At 40.8% G+C, this 23,218-nt stretch overlaps 2 protein-coding genes across 4 annotated transcripts in view; one reads left to right on the forward strand and one right to left on the reverse strand.

Moving 5' to 3' along the window:
- Positions 1-12,711, forward strand: part of hdac5 (histone deacetylase 5) — a 44,347-nt gene extending 31,636 nt beyond the window's left edge. For 2 of the 3 annotated variants that reach the window (XM_086170289.1, XM_086170287.1), the window contains 20 exons: positions 182-298; positions 936-1,047; positions 1,436-1,549; positions 1,691-1,884; positions 2,048-2,166; positions 2,667-2,862; positions 4,285-4,387; positions 5,874-6,007; positions 6,661-6,781; positions 7,376-7,425; positions 7,547-7,654; positions 7,746-7,801; positions 8,386-8,473; positions 8,843-8,962; positions 9,108-9,205; positions 9,889-10,007; positions 10,097-10,230; positions 11,117-11,198; positions 12,383-12,542; positions 12,618-12,711. In XM_086170289.1, coding sequence (XP_086026415.1) covers positions 182-298; positions 936-1,047; positions 1,436-1,549; positions 1,691-1,884; positions 2,048-2,166; positions 2,667-2,862; positions 4,285-4,387; positions 5,874-6,007; positions 6,661-6,781; positions 7,376-7,425; positions 7,547-7,654; positions 7,746-7,801; positions 8,386-8,473; positions 8,843-8,962; positions 9,108-9,205; positions 9,889-10,007; positions 10,097-10,230; positions 11,117-11,198; positions 12,383-12,542; positions 12,618-12,657 — 2,265 coding nt within the window. In that variant the 3' untranslated portion in view covers positions 12,658-12,711. The remainder of the gene's footprint in view (positions 1-181; positions 299-935; positions 1,048-1,435; positions 1,550-1,690; positions 1,885-2,047; positions 2,167-2,666; positions 2,863-4,284; positions 4,388-5,873; positions 6,008-6,660; positions 6,782-7,375; positions 7,426-7,546; positions 7,655-7,745; positions 7,802-8,385; positions 8,474-8,842; positions 8,963-9,107; positions 9,206-9,888; positions 10,008-10,096; positions 10,231-11,116; positions 11,199-12,382; positions 12,543-12,617) is intronic. The other variant, XM_086170288.1, reaches the window with a different exon arrangement.
- Positions 12,712-18,391: 5,680 nt separating this feature from the next.
- Positions 18,392-22,662, reverse strand: pex12 (peroxisomal biogenesis factor 12). The gene is made up of 3 exons (XM_086170291.1): positions 22,334-22,662; positions 21,260-21,795; positions 18,392-19,587 (listed from the first exon to the last, which is right to left on the reverse strand). The coding sequence occupies exons 1-3, from the start codon at positions 22,454-22,456 to the stop codon at positions 19,191-19,193; spliced, it is 1,056 nt and encodes a 351-aa protein (XP_086026417.1). The 5' UTR covers positions 22,457-22,662; the 3' UTR covers positions 18,392-19,190.
- Positions 22,663-23,218: the final 556 nt, after the last annotated feature.

The following is a 23,218-nucleotide window of genomic DNA, read 5'->3' on the forward strand; positions in this document are numbered from 1 at the left end:
TCATAGTGAAATGACTTGATGTGAGCATAATTAGTCAGTCAGATTAACCGATTCTTGTTAAAAGCAGAGATTGCGCTAGTGATCTGGATCAATCCTCAGTGCTTCAGACCAGCATCCTGAGTACTGTCAGTACGTGACAGCTTGGTAGTTAACACACCAATCCTTTTCTGTCTATCTGCAGCTACGATCTCTTCATCAAACATTGGGGGCCGATGGTACAATAAGTCCACTGAGCCTTTACACCTCACCATCTCTCCCAAACATCTCTCTTGGCCTCCCTGCTAATACACATATCACGGTAGGTAAATCCGCTCACACGTTCACCTGCAAAGAAACAAATATACGGATAGGGTAGATAGCCAAAACATTATGACCCCCTGCCTAATGTCACGTAGTTCCCCTGATGGAGACGAAACGCAACAAACTTATTAGTCCAAAACATCCCACAGATCTTTGATTGGGCCCAGATCTGGAATTTGGCCGCCAAAGTCAACACCTTGTCCTTACTGTTATGTTTGTCCATCCTTTCCTGGACCATTTTTGGGTGTTGGCAGCTCACATTAACCTGTTGAAAGAGGCCACGAACATCACCATTTCCATGAAGGGGGGACCTGCCCAAGCCCCCAGTAGATGAAAACAGTTATTTTCAACTTTTTCTCCTTCTAATTATGATTAGTTTATTTAACTTTTACTCAAATGCCATAAAATGCTAAAAACAATATATCTGGCTTTGCATATAATTTCAATATAATAAGACATTTTCTTATCATTGTAATGGCATCCACAAATGTTCAGTGTGGGCATGATTTCAGGCTGTTGCCAGTATATGTGTCAGTGAACTCTTAAACCAATTGTGGCGGTTCACCAGGATGATTAACATTTACCATAGCCATTTTGGGTCGCTATGGTGATTACCATTACGATGTTGCTTACAGCCCCCCCAGAAGCTGTCCGCCCAGCAAGAGGCTGAGCGTCAAGCAATCCAATCACTGCGAGGTGGTGGAGCTCTAACAGGGAAGTTTCTCTCCACATCGTCCTTACCAGCAGGTAAACCTACTGTATTTGATTTAGTGTAAAAGTACAGCTTATCCTGCATCAGAAATGGGATAATCTGCAAGTGAAAAAAGGGTCACAATATACTTTCAGTTCAATTATTTGAACGGTTGCATGCATAGGAGGGAATCAATCCAGACTGTAGAATTCTAGTTTTATTCTTTGTATACTGTGAGTGAATTGAACCGCAAGCGCAGACCGATCGTTACACTCCTTGTCAGCAATTTAATGAAGTGTCGCATTTATAAAGCGAAATAAATATTTGATTCATTCATTTTTAAAGAAAAGCCATTCATATAAAGTGCGTTTATTATAAGTAGGTTTGAAGTTTATTGTCACTTAGAGCTTGTAATAAATAGCCACTGTTTTTTTTTTCTTTCAGGGGGTGGACATGATGTGGAGACTCAGCCTCCAAGCTCTCACTCAGCTCATTCTTCATTACTGCAACATGTACTACTGCTAGAACAGGCTAGACAACAATCTGTCATGCTAACTGGTATGCACACACACACACACACACACACACACACACACACACACACACACACACATACACACACATACACACACACACACACACACACACACAGACAAAATTCTTATTTAGCTCATTGTCCATCGGCTGTCATTCTTTCAGTCCCCATGTACAGCCAGTCACCGCTGGTCACAGCGGAGCGAGGCTTGTCCAGCGGCATGCGGTCAGTCAACAAACTGCCTCGCCACCGGCCCCTGGCACGAACCCAGAGTGCACCCTTACCCCAGTCCCCCCAGGCCCTGCAGCAATTGGTGGTTCAACAGCAGCACCAACACTTTCTGGAGAAACATTATAAGGTAGACATATTTACAAGCATATTGCAGATAATGCAGGGGAATATGGATAAATAAAGTAATTGGAATATTATGTATACGATTATAAACAGGATGTTCCTATTTTTCTCATTTCATAATGTTATGTAAAGTATGTTCAAGTATCAATGCTAACTTTTGTGTCCAGATGCTGTCAAAGGGGGCAGATCTTCCCAGGCCGCCGCCCACCCACCCAGAAGAAACAGAGGAGGAGTTGACAGAGACCAATGACATGCAGGAGGACGACGAAGGGACAGGGCTCCACAGGCATGTAACTGGCCTCTGCTTACTCTTGCTGGCTGACTTTGTGGACCTGAGTGCATCAGCCAGTGAATGATTGTCTGTGACATCTTATGGGAATGGCGTGTTCTACATGTGACATGTTGGAGTCAGTTTGGCGAGGAGAATGGCCAGAGAAATGGCATTATAAACCCCGTCAGACACGGCCTTTGCTTCACCTGCAAGACAGCTATGACTCTGACAGCTGTGAAAGTGGAGACAAACGCCCACTTGGCATTTTCCTTCTGTACTTTTGTGAGCCAAATTTCCAAATTAGGCATCGGCAAACAACTGAGCAAGACCATTGCCTTCTGTACCACCGAGTACTGTCCGTATCTTCATTTGTTTGATGGTTTTTGTTTCATTCTGTATCACAGTGATTCGTACTGCAGTTTCACAAGTTTTCCAGTTGAGCACAGTATGTTTGCATAATGTGACAGTGATGGAGGAACCAAGCCAATATGACAGATGCTTTTATTAACAATCAGGCTTCAGAAGGAGAGTTCCGATGACAGCACGAGCCACTCAGAGCAATGCGGCGTGCACGTGAAGGGCGAGGAGGAGCAGATAGTCGTGCATGTGAAAGGCGAGAGTACAGAGAGCGAGTTGGATGAGGAGGAAGAGGAAGACGATATTGTCCAGCTCGTGGAAGGCGAGGAAGACGGAAGGGGCGGCTTCATGCAGGTTTGTGCGTGAAATCAGACATCACAGATGTGGTGTTATTGTCTGGTGTTATTGTCCACTTTCTCAGCAGGTCCACACATTCCCATCACACGCTCCGCTCCTCACAGCCGACAGTAAATGTCAAGCAAGATGAAAGACTATGGATTTACTCGACCAATTTAGACATAGTGGTTTCAACTGAAAATGTTGAAAGATACCGTATAAATACATAAAACCACATCATGACCTCAAACCCGTAACAAGAAACTTGTGATCACATTTACCTGTTTTGCCTGGACTGGTTGAGTCATCAGGGAAAAGAAACTGAACAGTATTTTGGAGCAAGTTTGAACCATCGTGCATTGTTAAATATCCATCAGTGTTGAAATGTGTGGGGGTGTGTGTGAATTTGGAAGTTGACAGGTGTGCTGTGCAGCACGGCGACTTTCCCCCACAGTACAATCAGATCAGATTTTTTATATTTTTAGTTGAACCAGAGCTGAGACATCGGCTCTTTCTTCCACCACACACACAAACAAACACATACACACACATACACAGTTGGTGACGCCACATTGACATCACCACCTGGTGACTAAACCACTGGACTTCACTGTGATGTGTGTTTGTGTGTGTGTGTGTGTGTCTGTGTCCCTGAATTTTTTATACTTTCAAGTATGTGTGTGTTTCTTTGTCCACCCACACATGATGATTCACCTCCTTCGCAGCAGGGAGTTGCAGTGCTGTCTATATATAGACACATCAGAATATCTGTATGCGTCTGTGATGCTTACACACACTGATGTCAAACACATACCGAGGAATTTCAGGACAGACAGTTCAAGTATGGAAAAGGACTTTTGTATTTATTCTCATTGTTATAATGGCCATGGACATGTTTATCAGCTGAATCATTTTGTATTCTAGAATGATTAAAATATTCAGACGTACATTTTGATTTTTCAATTATCGGTTAAGAATGATTGACAGCTGGTTTTAGAAGCTTCCCCAAATGTTCACACAAATGAAATATGACTGGGCATCACTGAACGTATTAGATGGAAATGTCAGCAATAAGACATGATTAAAAGAGCTTGTCAATTTCCTAGTCATATGTCCTGAAAGTGACCGCTCATTTTTTCACCTATTTACCTTTCGGACAAATTTTTACCATTTTCCTAATCATTTTAAAGACAGCTAATTGCCATTTTACTTAAAAGCCTATCAAAATTGCAAATAATAGAAATAAAGAAAAAGCCTGCTAGAAAAGGATTTATTTTTTGATATAGACAGTAAATTGTGCCAGACAATTTCCCGCAATAAAAGAAATTCACATCGCTATTTCAAACTGAGTTTTCGATAGTTACACACACACACACAATTGCCTACATATAGGGATTCAGTTTTCCATGAACCCTAATATCATCCTCTCCTCTGCTGCAGCAGCTCGGCGTGTTCCCATCCTCTCTGGCCCACAGACCTCTGGGAAGAGCACAATCGTCCCCTGCAGCCACCGTCAATCCCATCAAACATCTCTTCACCACCGGTTAGTTACTTTTGAAGTGTGCATGTGTGTGATTTGAATGCTACTTGTTTCACAGCAACAGAATGATTCTCCGTCACCTTATTGTTTAGATGAATTAAGTCACCTGTCTGTACCTCCAGGTTGAGTCATGTTTATTGAGCCTATTGTCAGGTTTATACTTTTATTTAATCTCGAATGTGCTGCTTGTCATTGAAACTAATTTGAAATCTGTTTTCACATATAATTTCTTACTGGTATTAACATCAACCTAGATTAAAGCTTGACATTTGAGGTATGAATACATAGTCAACTCACAATTCAGTTCAACAAACATTTTGTACAAATTAGCCTCTTTATTTGAGTTTCTTGGGTTTTATTCTGATAAAAATCCTTTGGAAAAGTACCAAATTAAATGTGTTTGATTCTTCCTTTGGACATAGACTGGTGAGCCTTAGAGTCACAGCTATTTTGAATGTAATTGTTAGATGATATCTAAAATTATAAAATATTGTTCCAAACCAATAATCAGGTAAATTAATTTTGTCAGGTCGTTTCCTCTAAAATTCTCAGGTAAATTTTTCAGACAAATTTACAGCTAATTTCTCAATTAATTTGTTACATAATACTTAGGTTGTCTACATTAAATTATTTATTTATTTTTTTTTCAGTTCAATTTTGTATCTGGACCAACACATTTTCGATGACTCTGTGTTGCCATGAACGTTTTGGGTTTGGATTGCAGTGTGTTGCTGTCAGACTACTGTTAAACTTCTATTTATAAAACATCCCATAACAATGATGACGCTCATAAGGAGTTAACGGGAAAGAGCACTTTTTGCCATAAAGTTAAACGTCGTAAATGTTTAATGATCTGCACTGCATTAACTTATCTCATATGTTAGCACAGCCTTGTTAACTGGGATCTTTCATTTTGTTCAGAATTTACTGGCTCTGCTTGTTTTTTTTCCTATATTATAGAGCACTATTAAATTATTTTTCAATTTCTTATAATAACAATATACTAAAAAATGAGTTTCTTATTCCACCATGTCCAAGAGAGAAAGAAAGTCAGTGTCCTGCATGTCTCACGCGTTTCAATTGCAGATACCCACATCTTGTGGCATTTCTGTGTTACTACAAAGAACATCCTTACTGAGGAACAAACTACACACATCGGTGTTTGAATGCTGCTGATTTTACAATAATTTGTCATGCATTTTGTTTTCTGTCCATTTTTATGTATTGCTTGTATCCATCCTCTACCTCAACCCAGCTTTTTTGTGTACAGGCCACAACCCTGCTATTATTAGACCGTGTGTGCATTTGTGTGTGTGTGTACGAGTGTGCATGTGTGTGTGTGTGTGTGCATGAGAGTGCGTGTGTGAGTGTGCGTGTGTTTAATTCTTTTTCATTTTTCTTTTTTTCCTCCAAGGGTTTCATTTGCATCTACCCCTTTTCCTCCGTCTTTAAGTTGCTGTATATTTTTTCCCTCTGCCTTTCACTCTAGGACTGGTATATGATAGTCTGATGTTGAAACATCAGTGTGTGTGTGGCAACGCTCACATCCACCCAGAGCATGCTGGGAGGGTACAGAGCATCTGGTCCAGGCTGCAGGAAACAGGCTTACTTGCCCGCTGTGAGGTACATGCACACAAGTAAAATTAGGAACTTTAGACCAACATTAGAGATTTTCTCACTCTTGTGTTGACAGTAAACTCACAATATTGTTGGATGGATGATATTATCCAATACAGTAAACAATATATTCAACTGAGAAAGTGAGAAAACATGTATCTTACCTACCTTTTCTCTTAGCCATTTGGAAGCTCCTTTTATTTCTTATTTCTTTTAATCTTATTAATATGTGATAATATTAGGGACATTAATCTAAAAATAAATCTTTCAGGTTACAACTTTACAACCATCTGCAGGTGTACTTAAGTTCTACCTTTGTGTTTTGGTTGTTTTCCGACACAAAATATAGTGTTATGTGCAGTTTTGTCTTCCTACAAAGTATTTATATGATTGTTATAAATGTTTATATATTGCTACATAGGTTTTTATCCCAGTTGTATTGTTTCTAAATACTTTTATATTATTTTTATAGTATTTTCATTATTATTTAGCCATGGCTATACTACCACTTGCGTGACAATAATTAATTGTGAATCTTGGCACATAGATGTCATTTTCCATCTCATTTTAACGCCAGTTGGTTGTTATACTGCTATTTGCCTTGTGTATGTAGATGGAAAAAAAAAACGCTTACCGGTTGTGTGTCTGTGTTGGAGCAGAGAATCCGTGGGCGTAAGGCATCTCTGGATGAGATTCAAACGGTCCATTCAGAGTTCCACACTCTGCTGTACGGAACAAGTCCGCTGAACAGACACAAACTGGACCACAAGAAGCTGCTGGGTACCAAACTCTCTCTGTCTGTGTGTGATTATTAAGGTTCTCTTTGATGCTCCCGGTCTTCTGTAGCAGTGTGTTCAGCCATATGTGTTTATCACAAATATCATTTGCTAGTTTTTTTCTTGTTACTTCAAAATCATCCAGCAGTATTTTGAAAAAACTGTAAATATCTTGCATACTTGCGACAGAGATCTGTCTTCCACTCAAATACAGTTATATGTACACCTATATTGTATATGGTTAACTGACTTATAGTGTGATCACTAAATGATACCTTATAAGTCTGTTGAGAATATATCGTGATTCATTTTTTCTTTTGGAAGGAGGTCTTTTTATATGGTTGTAAAAAAGCAAACAATCTCTGAAACTGTATAATTCACGGTCTGTAAACTACATCAGGATGTCACAGTCTCGTGTCCGCTCACATGGACTCAGTGTGTGTTTGTAAAGACCTTGTAATAATATTAAAGAAATTCTTACGAAGGGAAATAATTAAATGGCGCAGATCTCTCAGTTACGTGCGCCTTGGTTCATGTTGTCCTCTCGATGCTCATGCGTCAAAATCTCTGTAACCTTGGCTTCCTCTGGTTGTTGCAGGTCCAATCAGCCAGAAGATGTATGCTGTTCTTCCTTGTGGAGGAATTGGGGTGAGACCATCTCTACACCTTTACTTCTGTCCGTCTGACTGAGTGGAATAAGCCTCATACCGTAAGCCCGATACTATAGGGTGTTCATTGTCTCAGTGCCGCTCTGTGTCGCCCCCCACAGGTGGACAGCGACACCGTATGGAACGAGATGCATTCGTCAGCAGCGGTGCGGATGGCCGTCGGCTCGGTCATCGAGCTGGCCTTCAGGGTGGCAGCGGGGGAGCTGAAGGTAGCGCAGAAAAATGCATTGATACTCTTTCAAAATAAAGATCAAGCCACCTGACCTTCGCTTTGTTGCCCGTCTCTCCTCTCTGAACCAGAATGGTTTCGCAGTCGTGCGTCCGCCGGGTCACCACGCCGAGGAGTCGACTGCCATGTCAGTGTAACCAAGCTAAATTCTGCTATTACCAGTGGTGTAACAGTGCAGCAGCTCAACGTGTCACCATATTTCAAATGAAGAGAGAGTGAAAACAAATGTAGATACTACTTTCCAATCCTTCGTTTGTATTTAACTGCAGGGAAATTATTGATCTCACTTCTAACATCTTACCATTTTTCAGCAAACTAAATTCAAGTGCAGGAATAACAAATCAGTCATTGTTTCTTTATGTAGATTAATTATTTTCAGTGTTAGCTATTTTATTTTTGGGAAAAATTCTCTTTATATTTTCAGGTCTTTTTTTAAACTCTCCCTTGATTTTAAATTATAATGATGTTCAATTCAAAAATTAGGAATCTCATATTCAAATGAAACAGATAAAACATTTTATTGTGAATACTACTCAACAGTGGTCCCCTTTTCAATTTTTTAAAGTCCTATTTTTGAATCCCATTGTCATGCATCCATGTTGCAACGTTGCACCCCTCACTATTTCATAGCTTGTCTTTTTCAACAAAATATTAAGAAGAAAGAATGATAACAGAGAGTCCTTTTGACTGCCTTCTTGTTTGTGTGAACAGGGGTTTCTGCTTCTTCAATTCAGTCGCCATCACCGCCAAGCTTCTACAGCTGAAATTAGGAGTGGGCAAGATCCTGATTGTGGATTGGGTCAGTTATCAACAATACTTTGTATTTCTGTCACACATGTGACACATGTGACATAACACCTATCTTAGTTTTGCTTTAAAATAAATCCTCACCTTGTTTCAAGATAGACAGCTCTGGATAGAGATGCTATAGATGCTTACATGCAAACATCAACTGAAGATGCATGTAAATAAAATTGTATGAAAGCAATGAAACCTGAGATAGTAAGATGCGATCACAATGTTTTTGTCCTGTCACACACACACACACACACACACAAACACAAACGGATGCAGCTTTTATTCCGAATGAAGTGTCGAGCAATGGGCTCAGTGTGTGTATCATAACATCAACGCTCTCTTTGAAGCTGCTTTAAACCTGTCACTGCAGGACATTCACCATGGTAACGGCACGCAGCAGGCCTTCTACAGTGACCCCAATGTCCTCTACATCTCCCTACATCGCTACGACGACGGAAACTTTTTTCCAGGCAGTGGAGCACCTGAGGAGGTATGCAGACAGACATCCCTCCTGTCTCCCTCTCGCACACATACACACATATACACACACAAACAAAAGCGCACACAAACATTTACAGACACACACACACTCGCACATGCTTAAAGATGCTCAGATTCTCTTTCTCTTGCCTCAGGTGGGATCAGCTGCAGGTGTTGGATTCAATGTGAACATAGCGTGGACGGGAGGAGTAGAGCCCCCTATGGGTGATGTGGAGTATCTGACCGCGTTCAGGTAAACAACCGGATTCCCATGTTCCCATGTCAAAATGCCAAGCAATTTTAAAATGGAGGCATTATTGACGCAGGAGACTGGAGTAGATTAACTTTGAGCTGTGCTGCTCAAGGTCCTCGATGCTTTGCCTTGATATAAAGATATTACATTTCTAGTCAGAGGGTAATGCTGACACCGCAAGGGACAGTATTTCAATATACAAAGAAATAGCATTTTCAATGTATAAAACGGTGATACACAATTGAATTGTCTATATCCTTTCAAGGTTCATGTCAAGTAAAGTGGTTGGTTAACTAGTTAGATTTTTTTTTCTTGCCAGTCACCTTTTTTTGCTCATCAGCTGATTTGTTTTCAAAAAATGGGGAATAGACAGTGAGGTCTAAGATTAAAAAAAATCAAATATTCCATAGGCCACTTTCTCTAAATCAGATTTAAATAAGTATAAGTCATATAAGTCATATAAGTATATATATATATATATATAAAATGAAAGATAGAAAGGTAGGTAGACATAAAGATAGAAAGACTGAAAGAATCTATCATGTAACTGTATTCACATGAAGAATGTTGTTTCCAGTGGCCAATGCTGACATTTGTTGTTGATGTCAATTAACATTACATGTCACTGTGTGTGTGTGTGTGTGTGTGTGTGTGTGTGTGTGTGTGTGTGTGTTCACACGCAGGAGTGTAGTGATGCCCATTGCCCAGCAGTTCAGCCCAGACGTTGTCCTGGTGTCTGCAGGCTTTGACGCGGTGGAAGGTCACCAATCTCCTCTGGGAGGCTACAACGTCTCTGCCAAGTGTAAGTGTGATCGTCATGTTGATTTCCTGTGATTGAATGTCTAATTTGATCGTCATGTGGACAATTGTTCCATGTGTGGCTCTTTGCAGGTTTTGGTCAGCTGACACAGTTGCTGATGGGTTTGGCGGGGGGTCGCGTTGTCATGGCACTAGAAGGAGGTCATGACCTCACCGCGATTTGTGATGCATCGGAGGCATGTGTCTCAGCACTTCTTGGAGACCCGGTAAGAGAATGTTGATAATAATAATAAATAATAATAATTTATTATGATACAAATGCACAATAGCATTTGATGAATAGTATTGGACATGATGTTTCATTTATCTTTAGTTTTAAGAGAGTTAAAAAGGGAAAACTAGGAACACTAGATGTTTCGATTCTCCTTGAATGACTAGAAAATGCATTAGGAATGACTTAAGAATAGGCTGAGATTAGAAATAAAAAAAACAAAAGAAAACAATAGAAGTAGAAATCCATGAGGTTTAGCTGTAAATGACAAACGTATCTTGCAAATTGGAAATATGGAATTTAGCTAATGATCGGAAAAAAAATGACAAGAGAAAATAATTTCTCTTAAGATGAGTTATTAGTACTAAAGTGGAAAAGTAACATTTTTAATTCACCTCTTGTTCTGAAATATGTCTGATAGAGTAAGCAGGGAAGCAGGGAAGAATCAACCTTTTAAAAAGAGATATTGGACATGTTTGTATCAACACCCGTGATATTTATTAGAATTACATAATATTTCCAAAAAGAAATAGATGGTATTATGAGGGAAATGTCATAACTAAGGTAATGCTTCTACTTAAAGGTCACATTTTGAAAATAATATCATTGTAGTTCAATAACAAGCTGTTTTTTGTACAATTTCACTGTCACTTTGTATCAAATTAAATGATTACTTTGTTGACATTGTGCGTATACTGTACTTGTTGACATAATACCTGACTGAAAACTTGTATTAACTGACTGAAAACACCCCCAACTCAAAACTCCAAATAAGAATTTGAACTCAGTCATGACAATGACCAGCATCTCATTTTCTGAAGATGATGAACAAGGAATCTGACGGCTTTCTTTCCCTTTCACACACTCTCCTTCGTCCTCAGTGTGACTCCGTATTCCAGTGGCCTCAGGAGAAGCCCTGTCCCAAAGCGAGTGCTTCACTGGAGAGAGTGATAGAAATCCAGAGTAAGAAGTGCATGCATGGACACACACCCAAACACAGACAAATGTGTGCGCAAAGCTGACTGCATTTGTGATGTTGCAGTTTCAAATGAAGGTATTTTGGTCAGCCAATGGAATTCCATCAGCCGTTTGCTTAAGAAGACATTGCAAGAAAACATTTAAAATGCCTATGAAATTACCCAAAAGTCCAGTCAAAATCACCAATACTTTTAAAAATTAGAATTGAATACAGTAGAATAGAAAGCACCTTTAATCATCCCTCAATGGGCAAATTTCAATTTGTTCAGCAGGAAATGGACATTGCAGTAGAAGTAGTTAAGTTATAAATATTATGAGTTAAAGACAAAAAACAGTTGCAAATACATGCCTGTGTAGGCTCTCAGTCATCAAGGTCATGGTGAATTCTTGTCAAAATCTTATTGTTATGGCAACTGGACTTTAATTTCTTAACTTGAAGGCGTTTCACCTTTCATCCGAACTGAAGAAGCCTCTCAGATGAGGGGTGAAATGTCTCCAAGTGAAGAAATTCAAGACCAGCTGCCATGAAAAGAAGATTTTGACAAGAAGGATACACGGTATTGAGAAAAATAGATAAATAAATAATTATAATATATAATAAATAAATAAATAAATAATAAAAATAATATACTTATAATAATAATAGTAATAAATAATAGTAATAAATAATATAAACTAACTAAATAAATATATATGAAGGCATTTCACCCTTCATCTGAGCTGAAGAAGCCTCTCGGATGAGGGGTGAAACGTCTCTAAGTGAAGAAACTCAAGACCAGATGCCATGAAAAGAAGATTTGGACAAGAAGGATACACGGTATTGGGAAAAGTAAATAAAACAAATAAATAAACAAACAAATAAATAAATAATATAAATTGTATAAATTATATAAATTATTTATATATACACACACACACACACACACATATATATATCTATACATATTTATATGATAACATGTTAACACTCTTGTGCAAAGAAATCAATGTTTAAGGAAGTGAGCTGAAATGACCTAAAACTTACTTAACTGACTATAAGACAAGCAATGAAAATGAGTGAATCCCTGCAGCTCCGGGAGCAGGAACCACTTTGTGTGTTTTGTTGTTTGGAGCGCCGCTCACGTCCTGACCTTCCCTAAAAACGTCTCCTGATCTGTGTTCCTCTCAAGGCAAACACTGGCCCTGCCTCCAGAGTTTGTCTCAGATGAGCGGCCACGGGACTCAGGGCCAGTCAGAGAGGGAGGAGGCCGAAACCGTCAGCGCCATGGCCTCCCTGAGCGTCGACGTGGAGCAGCCCGGCTCCGCTCCAGAAATCCCAGAAACCAGCAGGTCAGCAGTGCGCCGGGCGCCTCACAGCCTCACAGTGTGGATTCCAGATTCTAACGCCACATTTCTGCCGCTCAGGTCCACAGAGGAGCCCATGGAAGAGGAGCCCGTGTTGTAGGAGGAGCTGAAAAAGGAAAGCCCAAAATAAATCCACATTGACCTCCTTGTGGCACCTTCTCTTCCTCCTCCTTTTCCTTCACAGATTGTGTTTGGGTACACACACACACGTGCACAGGGTGGAAATGTGTCGTCGTGGAGGATCATAATGGGACGAGGAGAACATCATTGAGGCAGGGGCGGGGGGGTGCTGTGGCCAAATATTTGTATTGCCGGAGCATACAACCTGTTAGCATCTCCATGGCAACAAGAGGAGGAGAGGGAAACTGTTACCCGGTCTCGGCACACAGCACCACTGAATCCCCCCCCCCCCCAGATTACTTTCTGTCTCTTTATATGGACCTCGGTTTCCATGGAGGGACGAGGATTGGGTTTGAAAGGAGGCGTCAGGCCCGCGGCAGATGACTCATCGTCTTGTCCTAGACACGCCGAGCGAACGCCGATCACCTGGTGAAGTCGAAACGGGGAAAAAAATGGAGGACGAGGAGGAAACAGGTGCCTTTTTTTGTCCACAAAACAAACAAAAAAAAACATCCACAAAACAGCAGCACCTCAGCAAACCAACAAGCCAATATCAGGACTGAAGAAACACAGCAACGCACGCACAAACACACACACACACACACACACACACATACATACAGCTGTTGTTTCACTCACTTGTTTATTTTCCTTCATCTGAATGCCTTAATTTGTTCTCATCACACCATTTTCGGACTGCGGGGAATGAAGGAGGGAGGGAAGGAGTCTCTGAATAGTTGAATTTATTTTTTCCCCTTGAAATCTGACTGTGTTCATGCCAGGTGTCCTTTTCATTCATGCTTTTCAAATGGCATCTTTCTCTCGTCCACTCCAGCTGAAACATGTGACCCGAGCCCCGCCCCTTTCTCTGACAGGGGCTTTGGAACAATCACAGAAAACACCTTTTTTATTTTCTTTTTTTTTTTTTTTTTTTTTCCTTTTTCTTGTACTCTCGTTTGGTGTAAATGACTTGTTTTCTGTCCGGTAACCCACGGTTACATCACCGCAGACTCATAGTGGTCTATTTTCTATATCTGTACATACATATATGTATAAAAACACAAAATACTTTCTCTTTTTCTATATAAAAAAAGAAAAATGATTACGTATAAATACTTACTATTTTGTCCATCTCAATTCATATGAACTGAATGGAGAAAAGAAGCGCTGGTCAGTTCAACCTGGTTCAGTTTATCTGCACCACAGATGACAGATGATTAAATCAAGTCAGATGAATTCAGTGGTTGATAATAACCATGGAGAGATTTTAAAAGGTTTTATTCTGTCTTTTTCTAACGAATTATATATGTATGCATACATTGATGGGTGACGAAAGAAAAACTGTGACGTACAGAGACAATTTGACTCATCATTTAGTCTCCCGGTGTCGGTGTTAAAAATGGTCAACAGACTCTGTCCAGCAACTGCATTTCAGATTGAGATGGCGAGAGGAAGGGAAGCAGTGACTTTTAAACAGGATTTATTTATTCGCTGAGATCCCCCTCCAGCAGAGACCTCTGTGTTTAGATGTAGGCGAATGTAGTCAGGCTTCTGGAGTCTTTTCAGTTTGGCATTAGCTGTCGTGGGAGGGCATCATGGATGTCGGTCTGCTGTGGGGATGGAATGGAAAAATTATATAGTAAAGACATTCAGAAAACACTTTTTATATCAATATATAATCGTGGTGACTGAAAAGGAAGGGAAAAATACACTTATCAGATTCATCACTCTCAATTTCCATGCAATTGAGTGCTAATTTTTGATCCATGCAAAATAAAGGGTTTGCCAGTGCTCATATATATATATATATATATATATATATATATATATACATATATATATACACATACACACACACACATATATATGCGCAAGTATGTATGTATCTATATGTATATATATGCATATATATATATATGCATAAGTATCTATGTATCTATATGTATATACATGCATATATATATATGTGTGTGTGAATATATATATATATATATATATATATATATATATATATGTATGTGTACATTTATGCATATTTGTATGTATATGTGTAGCAAAAATTTAGGCCACCAAAAAAATATTCAAATAAATGAATAATTAGATTCCCCCCCAAACAAAAAAAAAAATGGAAGGAAATTACCTAAAAATGGCAAGGAACTGCCTAATTGTGTTGATTAACCCAATAAATTAGCCCCCCAGAAATCCCCAAGAGAGCATAATGACATTTCCCTACTGTTTAAAAAGATTGAAAATAAAAAACACTGCAGCTCAAATTGGAGACTTTGAAACAGAGGTGACTGCTCACCCTCTCCTGGATTTGTCACCCAGTTGTATATATACATATCACAGAGCGAGAGTTTCAGCCAAATGTCGTGTACGGCGTTCGATGTGATGACATCACCGCCTTCCTGGATATTGTTGTGGTTGTTCTTGGAAGCGAACTTCAGGCTCTGCCTCCTCGGGGCGGAGGCGGCGGGCAAACACAATCCACCGAACATTCAGGGATGCTACTTTTAAGGTCTTAACCGGGTGAATAGGGTGGTCCAGTAGTCCAGTACTCAGAGATTACGTGGTCCAACAGGAAGTAGTTGTGATACTCAATACTCCTGATGGTCTCACTGCCTGTCAGAGCAAAATGGCAGCTGAAATCAACAAATCTGTGAATCCCAAAACAATTGTTGCCCAATTCATACCTCCTGTTGAGATGATTTTAGCAGCTGTCCCGTTTCTGTAATTTTTCTCCGATCACATTTGTCTTTCTTTATATTTCATTTTTCTCAATCTTACAAGTCTCGTAACACATAGAGAACAAACTGCTACTTTTTGTCCAATATATTCAAACCATGGGGCAGAGCCTTCTCTTGTGTATCTGCTTAAAGATGAAAAATGAATTTAAGTCGCACTAATAAATATATGTGCAGAGCTTGTAGTCTTTCACATACACACACACACGCACACACACATATATAATATATATGTTCGTGTGTGTGTGTGTGTGTGTGTGCATATAAAGATTTTAGGGTAGTTTCATGTTAACTTATCATAAATCAGTTGAGTAATTGCCACTTTATTCATGGCATAAAAATTGAATCTGCAAAGAATGATCAAAAACCAAAGATTTTCACCCAACAATGACTCGCTCATGCACCTCCACAGCAATACTGCGTCACAGGCTGAAAACAATATTATTCAATAGCTATATAACGTAATGGTGTAAGTCTTGTCATCAAATCTTTATATCCTGTTTGCGGGACTCGGAACTGGACCACTCTATAATGATCCACTCTGTCTGGAATGGTTACTCAGAAACACTGCTTAATAACACTTGGATTAACCAAACGTCATTTTCACTAGACTCAGTTTCCTGAGCGACATGTTACTGCAGTCGCTGCCTCTGTATTTTTATTTTTTTTAAAGCCATACAGTGCTGGAAATATAGCAACACCTGCAATCACGAAACAGGGATGACGGTTACACTGTGGTGTTGCCATGGTAACACAGCATCAGCATCCCAGCCTTGTTGCTGACATTGTGGGCGGCGCTTCCTCTGCTGTCAAACACCTGGCCGTATGTAAACTGTTCGCTAGGTGGGATTGATTGGTTGTTCTGATAGTTTTTTTTTTTTTTCCAGGAAGTTCAGTGTCATCAATGTGTTTATTGATCTGCTCTATCATCAGTAATGGCCGCCGTGTCGGGGGTTGGGCAGGGGCTTGTTGGAGGAACAACATCAAGTACCACGTTCACTTTGGGTCTCTTGACGTTGATAAAACGTTCTGCTGGTTGAATAGTCCTCTTGGGTCACAACTCAGCCGGGTACAACTGAGGTTTACTTTTACTTTTTTGTAATTTCTTCTTTTAATTGCTCTCTAAACTCAATTTAATACAAAATCCTTAATTTTGTTTTTTAATATAGTCCAGAGAACATTAGAGGCAACCACTGGTCAGGAAAGTCAAAACTGGAAAAACCCATCGCTCCCTTTTTTACAATTTAATGAAGCTAATCCATTCATCAGCTTCGCAATATAGATTGTCATATTTTGCATCAGGATGCAGGGCGGCGTCGTTGCCCTGTTCTCTCCCCGAGTTCGATCTGTCTCGTTCCTTGAATCTCGCAAATGTCTCGCAAGTGATTTTTCAATGTCGGCAGTATCTTCAAACCTTCACCTGCAGAGCAGAAATTGTTTTTTTTGAATGGAAACTTAACTTAGCAGTTACTGGGTGAGTGCAATATTATCGTGAGGTCTGAAAATAACCAAAAATAAGAAAGGTGATCCAAGTCGCTGCGCGTGAAAAGCACCAAATACGTTTGTCAAGGGGTCCCTTGAAAATCAGCGCGTAACCAAAATGTCAGGAAAATTAGCAGGTAAAGATCAGCCAGACCCTGGCCAAAAGATTTATTTGAAAATTGTTGAAAAAAAAAAGCCAGAATTTGATTAGACTTTCAAGAAATTGTCTGAAAAATGAGACAGTTATTCTGGAGATTTTCAAGTATATTTTATTAAGTAAATAGGCAGCGAAAAGACGAGGCCCCTCCCCAGGCCCTGACCCTGGGTGACCCTTGGGTCACAGTTCAGCCAATCACAGCACAGGTACACAGACTGGAGCTTAAAGAGGTTTTTTTTTTTCAAGCAGAGTTCTGTGTCAACAAGTCCCAGAGGGGATAAAAGCACCAGCCCAGGTTTTATCTGTATATTTAAAACTTGTAACATTATAATATCAGCCTTGTTGCCAGATTGTTTGTGTTGCCAGGGTGATTGCACCTGTCAAGATCCTTATTGTTGCTCCCTCTCTCACTACGACACACACACACACACACACACACACACACACACACACACATACATACATACATACATACATACACAGACACACACACTGTGGTGGAACACACACACACACACACAAATATAATCACAACCAGGCTATTTTGCTACATAACTACTGTATATTTCTTGATATGTTTGATACTGTGGTGTAAATGTGGTGTCCTGCTATGAAGTGAAGGGGGAGGGGGGCGAGGAGGGGGTCTCTGTGTGTGTTTGGACATTTTGGCAGAGCAGACGAGGTTCGACGCCTCTCTGCTCTGGAGGAGAGTCGTTCCCTCCTTTCTCTCTTTCTTTCCCTCTCTCTCGCTCTCGTTGTGACTGAAAAACACTAAAAATGCTCTTCGGTTGGAACGGATCACAAGCACATTCCTGACTCTTCTGTCCTCGCTGTTGTTTGAGAAAAACGAGAAAAAAAAAAGAAAAAGAAGAAAAAAAAAAAGTTTTCCAGATCTTTCCTGTTGCAACAATACGACATGTGCCTAGTTTGTGCCGACTCACATGTATATAAAGTGCATATATGTGTACACATGTGCAATACGCACTATTTGAGCAATCTATTACTGTGACTTATTATTGATGATGATTCTCGTTTAAGCCTCTTTTTTTCCTTCTCGTCTTGATTTGCAGTCGAATTGTGTCAGTTCAGCTGCGGCCGGAGTTTCAAAAGGGATGGTGACTCTTGTGATTCGTCACATTCAGTTTGATTTCAGGGGTTTATGGACATTTTAATTAAGCCCCCCCCCCCCATTTTTTTTATTTCTTTCACTGTAATGTTGTGACGTTGATCCTGATTATCTGTTTGTTTGTTTTTGTTTTGTTTTTCTAAGTGGGCCTGTTGTTAAACTTGTCTGGAAACTCAATAAAGCAGTTCACTGAGCGCCTGTTGAATTTCCTACTGTGAGTAAAGAACTGTTCTCCCCACACACAGTTTTTTATTATGTCAAAAGTAAGGAATGACTCTTATTCTTGTTTACAGTTAGTGATGAATTGTACTATTTTCTTTAAATCCTAATTTCTGAAGTATCTGGACAGAACATACTCGGCAGACACCGGTGAAAGCAAGACATTTCCCCAAACAGTTTCAAGTACTTAGTAAGCACTTACAAGAATATCCCGGTGAAATTATCAATAGTATCACTTTTGTAAAAATTACAAAAAAAAAAAACCCTCTTAACATATTCCACATTTCAATTTTTTTTTTTAAGTCATTGACTAGTTAGCGGTTGACGGGCCTTGTTTCCTTCTGGTGTCGAAAAGGGAAGAACAACAGCTAAAGGGAAGTGAAGATCGGACTTTAAACTCACCGCCTCCGGTTGAATGAATGGAGCCTTTTTCTCCATTCATTCTATTACATCACTGAGTTAAGGCGTGTGCCAAGTCTCCTGAGGTCCTGGTTTCTGCTTCCCTCAAGTGGACGGAAAAGACACTGCAAGACTGAGAATTAATTACATTCATTTTTACAATATCCAAAGCTGAAAGCAGGAGCTCAACGTACGGATCACCATGAACTTTATAAAACTATCCCTTTTAATGACAATTATACAAACTGATTCCTTGTGGTGAGCGGTTATTTCAAGGAACCGTGTTGCAATTTCTGTAAAAATACAAGTGTGCTGGTGAATCCACAGGAGCGAAGTCCTTCAGTTGCCTCCATGTTCTCCAGGTCTGTCCCATTTCTGTGTGGCGTCTAACCCTCCTGTGTGTAGATCTTGATCAGGTGCTGGAGCTCTGAAGGATAACCAGTTACCGGGCAGCGGCGGTTAGCCTTCACGTATGTGTAGATGCAGCGGTAGCAGAAGACGAAGCCGGAGGTGGAAAGCGCCGTGGCATTGGTGCGCAGCCTCCTGCATATTGGACAGTTCAGGTTGCCGTGGGTCTCCTCGATCTGCCCCGAGGTCTGCAGGTGGAGGGGAGGTGGGGGTGCAGGCAGGGAGCTCAGGGTTTTCATGGCGTTGCTGTTGTCAGAGGAGTACCACCACTGCAGGAACTGTAAGAAGAAGACGCCCAAGGAGAGGGAGGAGGAGAGAGAGACGGCCGCGCCTCTGGCTGCCTGACACACCAACCACCCCGCTTTCTGGGTCAGACTGTGGAGACAGAAGAGAAGTGTGTTTTATCCCAACTATTTCAAACAAAATTGCATGTGGAAATACCTAAAAAAAAAATAACAGCAAAATTAATTAAATAAGTTTGATCAATGTGCTGAAAATAAGGAGAGCGTATTCATGAAAAGGGTCAACATTTTATATATTCTACCGTATTTTTTGGACTATAAGTCGCAGTTTTTTCATATTTTGGCCGAGGGTGCGACTTATTCTCTGGAGCAACTTATGTGTGAAATTATTAAGCTCTTTTGCTCTGATGTTTGTCTGTCTGTTTCTGCATTTGTGTCTTCAGTATATCAGCCATCGTCTCACACACACGCCAAACAATCAAAATTCAGCAGTGGCGGGTCATGGCAGAAGTGTATTGTGAAAAAAAGACGCTACCTGCTATTTCTGTACCTATGAAAATTGATCACTTCAACATTCGCGGTAACTTATAAAAAAAAAACGAGAAGGGCTGAACAAAAATGGCACCGAAAAGAAAATCATAATCTGCAGGTTACAAGCTGGAAGTAGTGAACTATGCACCTGAAAACGGCAATCGAGCAGCAGAAAGAAAGTTTGAAGTTAGTGAGAAACTTGTGAGGGACTGGCAAAAAGCAGAGGTTACTAATACTGAAATAAAGAAAACTAAAAAAACTAACTGTGGGCTAAAAAGCTAGGTGGCCACAGCGAGAGGAACAAGTTCACACATGGATGCTTGAACAACGTGCTGCCAAGAGAGGCTTGTCAACAGTACAGTTGTGTCTTCACACCCAGGTAGTTGCCAAGGAGATGAATATAAATGACTTTGTGGGAGGACCATCCTGGTGTTACCGCTTCATGCAACGCAATCGGCTCTCTATCAGAGCAATGACGCCATCCTGTCGGGATTCAGAAAGGCTGGGATAATTGGAACTGCAACTGACGATGACTCTGACATAAGCAACATGCCGGTAGAAGAGGAAGCGGCGCATTATTTACCTTCGGAGTTGGCGGAGTTGTTCAGAAGTGACACCAAAGATGAAGATTTTGTTGGATTTAGTGATTAAGAGTGACACTGATCGTTTGGTTGTAGCATGTGTTATACGCTATAGTTATTTGAATGACTCTTACCGTAATATGTACGTTAACATAGCATAGGCACATTCTCAGTTTGTTGTTAATGCATCACATAGGCTATACTAGGCTATACTTATTCAGCCTGTTGTTCTCTATTCTATTTTTATTTTAAATTGCCTTTCAAGATGAATGTCTATTCCGGGTGTTGGATTTTATCAAATAAATTTACCCCCAAAAATGCAACTTATACCCCAGTGCAACTTATATACGTTTTTTTTCATTATTTATTATGCATTTTTGTCTAGTGACACTTATAATCCGAAGCGATGTATAATCAGAAAAATATGGTACTCAAATTTTGAGAAACGAAAAAAAAAGTACATTAATAAATGCAATAAATGAAAAGGTAAATGTCATTCAAGCGTTTATTTATTTATTTTTTTAACCTATATCAGTGTAAGGAGAGGTGACGGCTCGTCACGGGTTTTAAAGCAAAAACATCCCTTAGGTTTCACATGCACCACACACGCACCAAAGTGCATGCACGCACATACGCACACGCACACACACACACACACACACACACACAGAATGAGGTGACATTGATGTTTACCTCCCAGCAGGTAAGCTGTGTGTTTTGCTGCGTCTCAGCTCCATTTGTCTGATGTCCCACTCGGTGAGTCGGGCCAGGGTGACCTTGGCCAGCCACAGCAGGGGGCTGTGTGTCCGTGTCCTTCCAAAGATGAAGAGCAGCTGGTGGCAGAAGACCCAAGCCTGCCAGGCCGTCCGGACATATGGATAAGCTGCCAGCGCCGCGCGGTACAGCCTCTGGGTCCGGGTCTGGGCCAGCCGGATGGAGAAGTCCTCTTCTTCCCTCTGCTTCTCCAGCTTCGCCTCCAGCTTGGTTCGCAGGTATGGCAGCACGCAAAGAAGAAGGAGGGAGCGCCAGTGAGCCGTCCGGTGTATCCCCAGGCCGGCCGGGGGTCCCTGCCCAGCAGACACTCTCCTCAGGCCGTAGAAGTTCTCAGAGAAGGAGGCGCTGGACTGAGTGAGGAAGTGGTTCTGGAGCAGTAGGTCCAGCGCCAGGTAGAACTCGTCAAAATGTCGCCACAGGAAACCGAAATGGGAAGGGTTAGACTCTGTCAGAACCTGGGGGGGGAGGGTTGACATGTAAGCGCTGGAGAGTAAAATCAGCTATAGATTTTCTGAGTACAAACGAAAACAGGAATTCAAATGATAAACAATGAAAAATACCCCTTTTGGATGTCAGTGTTACACTGGCATGTCAGAACATGAGGAAACTGTGCATTCAAACAAATCTCTGATTTGTATGATTTCTATTTGAACGCACATGTAGAGGGAAGGTATAATAAATACTGCCCTGATGAGATCGAAGGTTGAAAACTACAACCCTTTTGTCACAAAACAGCAAATCGACCCTCGGCTAGCTGCTCCTGCTGCTGGGAATCACAGCTGTACTCTGGTGGGTTTTAATCTAAATCTGATCTAAAAACAAACTAAGTAACGCATTCAATTAAGAGTAAACTACGTCGAGCGCTGTCGCGAAGGCGTCGTACTCCAAAATGAAAAAAGATAGAAACCTAAACCTGCCGCGCCTGCAGGTGTTAGGATCTAACGATAGTCAGTTAAACAGAAGAGCCCCGCTGGCTATGGGAGAAGAACTCACCCTGACGGCGTGTCTCAGAGCCGGTTTGACGGCATCCATCAGAGACTCCTGCGCCAGGAGCTCGAAGACGGACGGCTGCTCCGGGGCAGCCGCCGAGGTGAGGTGGGCGCCGGCTCCAGCCATGGCTGCTGCGGGAGAACCTGGAGGGTCGGCGGAGGTCTCCTCTCCGCGGGCGCTGGTTTACAACCGGAATAAAACCACCCAGCCTCCGTAACTCGTTGGGGCAACCGCAAACATTTCACCTCCCGTGAAAAAGATTCATGAAACGAATAATTCAAATGTCCCTTCCTTCCCCGAGAGTGGTGGCAGCATGTGCTGCAAGCTAGTTCGGCGCTGGTGGCGATCAAAACAACAAGCCATTTACTTCCGCAATTGCGCAGTTCTGTTTTTGAATAAAACTTTATTTAAAAACAGACTGGTCTTAACAATAGAATAAAATAAAGGAATAAGTACTTTGTGTTTCACATTGCTGCCGACCCTGCTACCTCGTTAGGGAATTTGGAAATGTATAAAAGAAAAAAAAAACGTAAAACTATAATTGGTCAGTCGTTGTTGTTGTTATTTTTATGTTTTTATTTTATTTCTGTGCTTTAATCCGCCACGGGATTACCACTGTTGGCTGGTGGGTGCTGCGCCCACCCCCAACACACTCACTACAAGGCATTTTATTGAAGCATATTTCAGAGTTATGTAATCCGATTTTCAATGTTTTAAAGGGTATTAAAAGGTAAAAGTATGACTTCATCGAATTTCCTTGTTTATGCCCAAATGCTAAAATTTCACATGGGGGGAATGAATGGTGAGGATTTTTGATGTAAAAAAAAAACAAATTCAAGGAGACAGATGGAAGGACAGCCCTGGTAGAATTATCAGGAAATGAGGGAA

This window comes from Fistularia commersonii, chromosome 23 (assembly GCF_037954325.1).
Source record: "Fistularia commersonii isolate RoL2024-O1a breed Wild chromosome 23, RoL_Fcom_v1.0, whole genome shotgun sequence".
NCBI lineage: Eukaryota > Metazoa > Chordata > Actinopteri > Syngnathiformes > Fistulariidae > Fistularia > Fistularia commersonii.

Coding starts and splice junctions, on each gene's coding strand:
- pex12 (XM_086170291.1), bottom strand. CDS start 22,456: ATGGCTGGAGCCGGCGCCCACCTCACCTCGGCGGCTGCCCCGGAGCAG. Junction 21,796..22,333: donor CTCTGAGACACGCCGTCAGG/GTGAGTTCTTCT, acceptor CTCCCCCCCCAG/GTTCTGACAGAGTCTAACCC. Junction 19,588..21,259: donor CACAGCTTACCTGCTGGGAG/GTAAACATCAAT, acceptor CTGTCTCCACAG/TCTGACCCAGAAAGCGGGGT.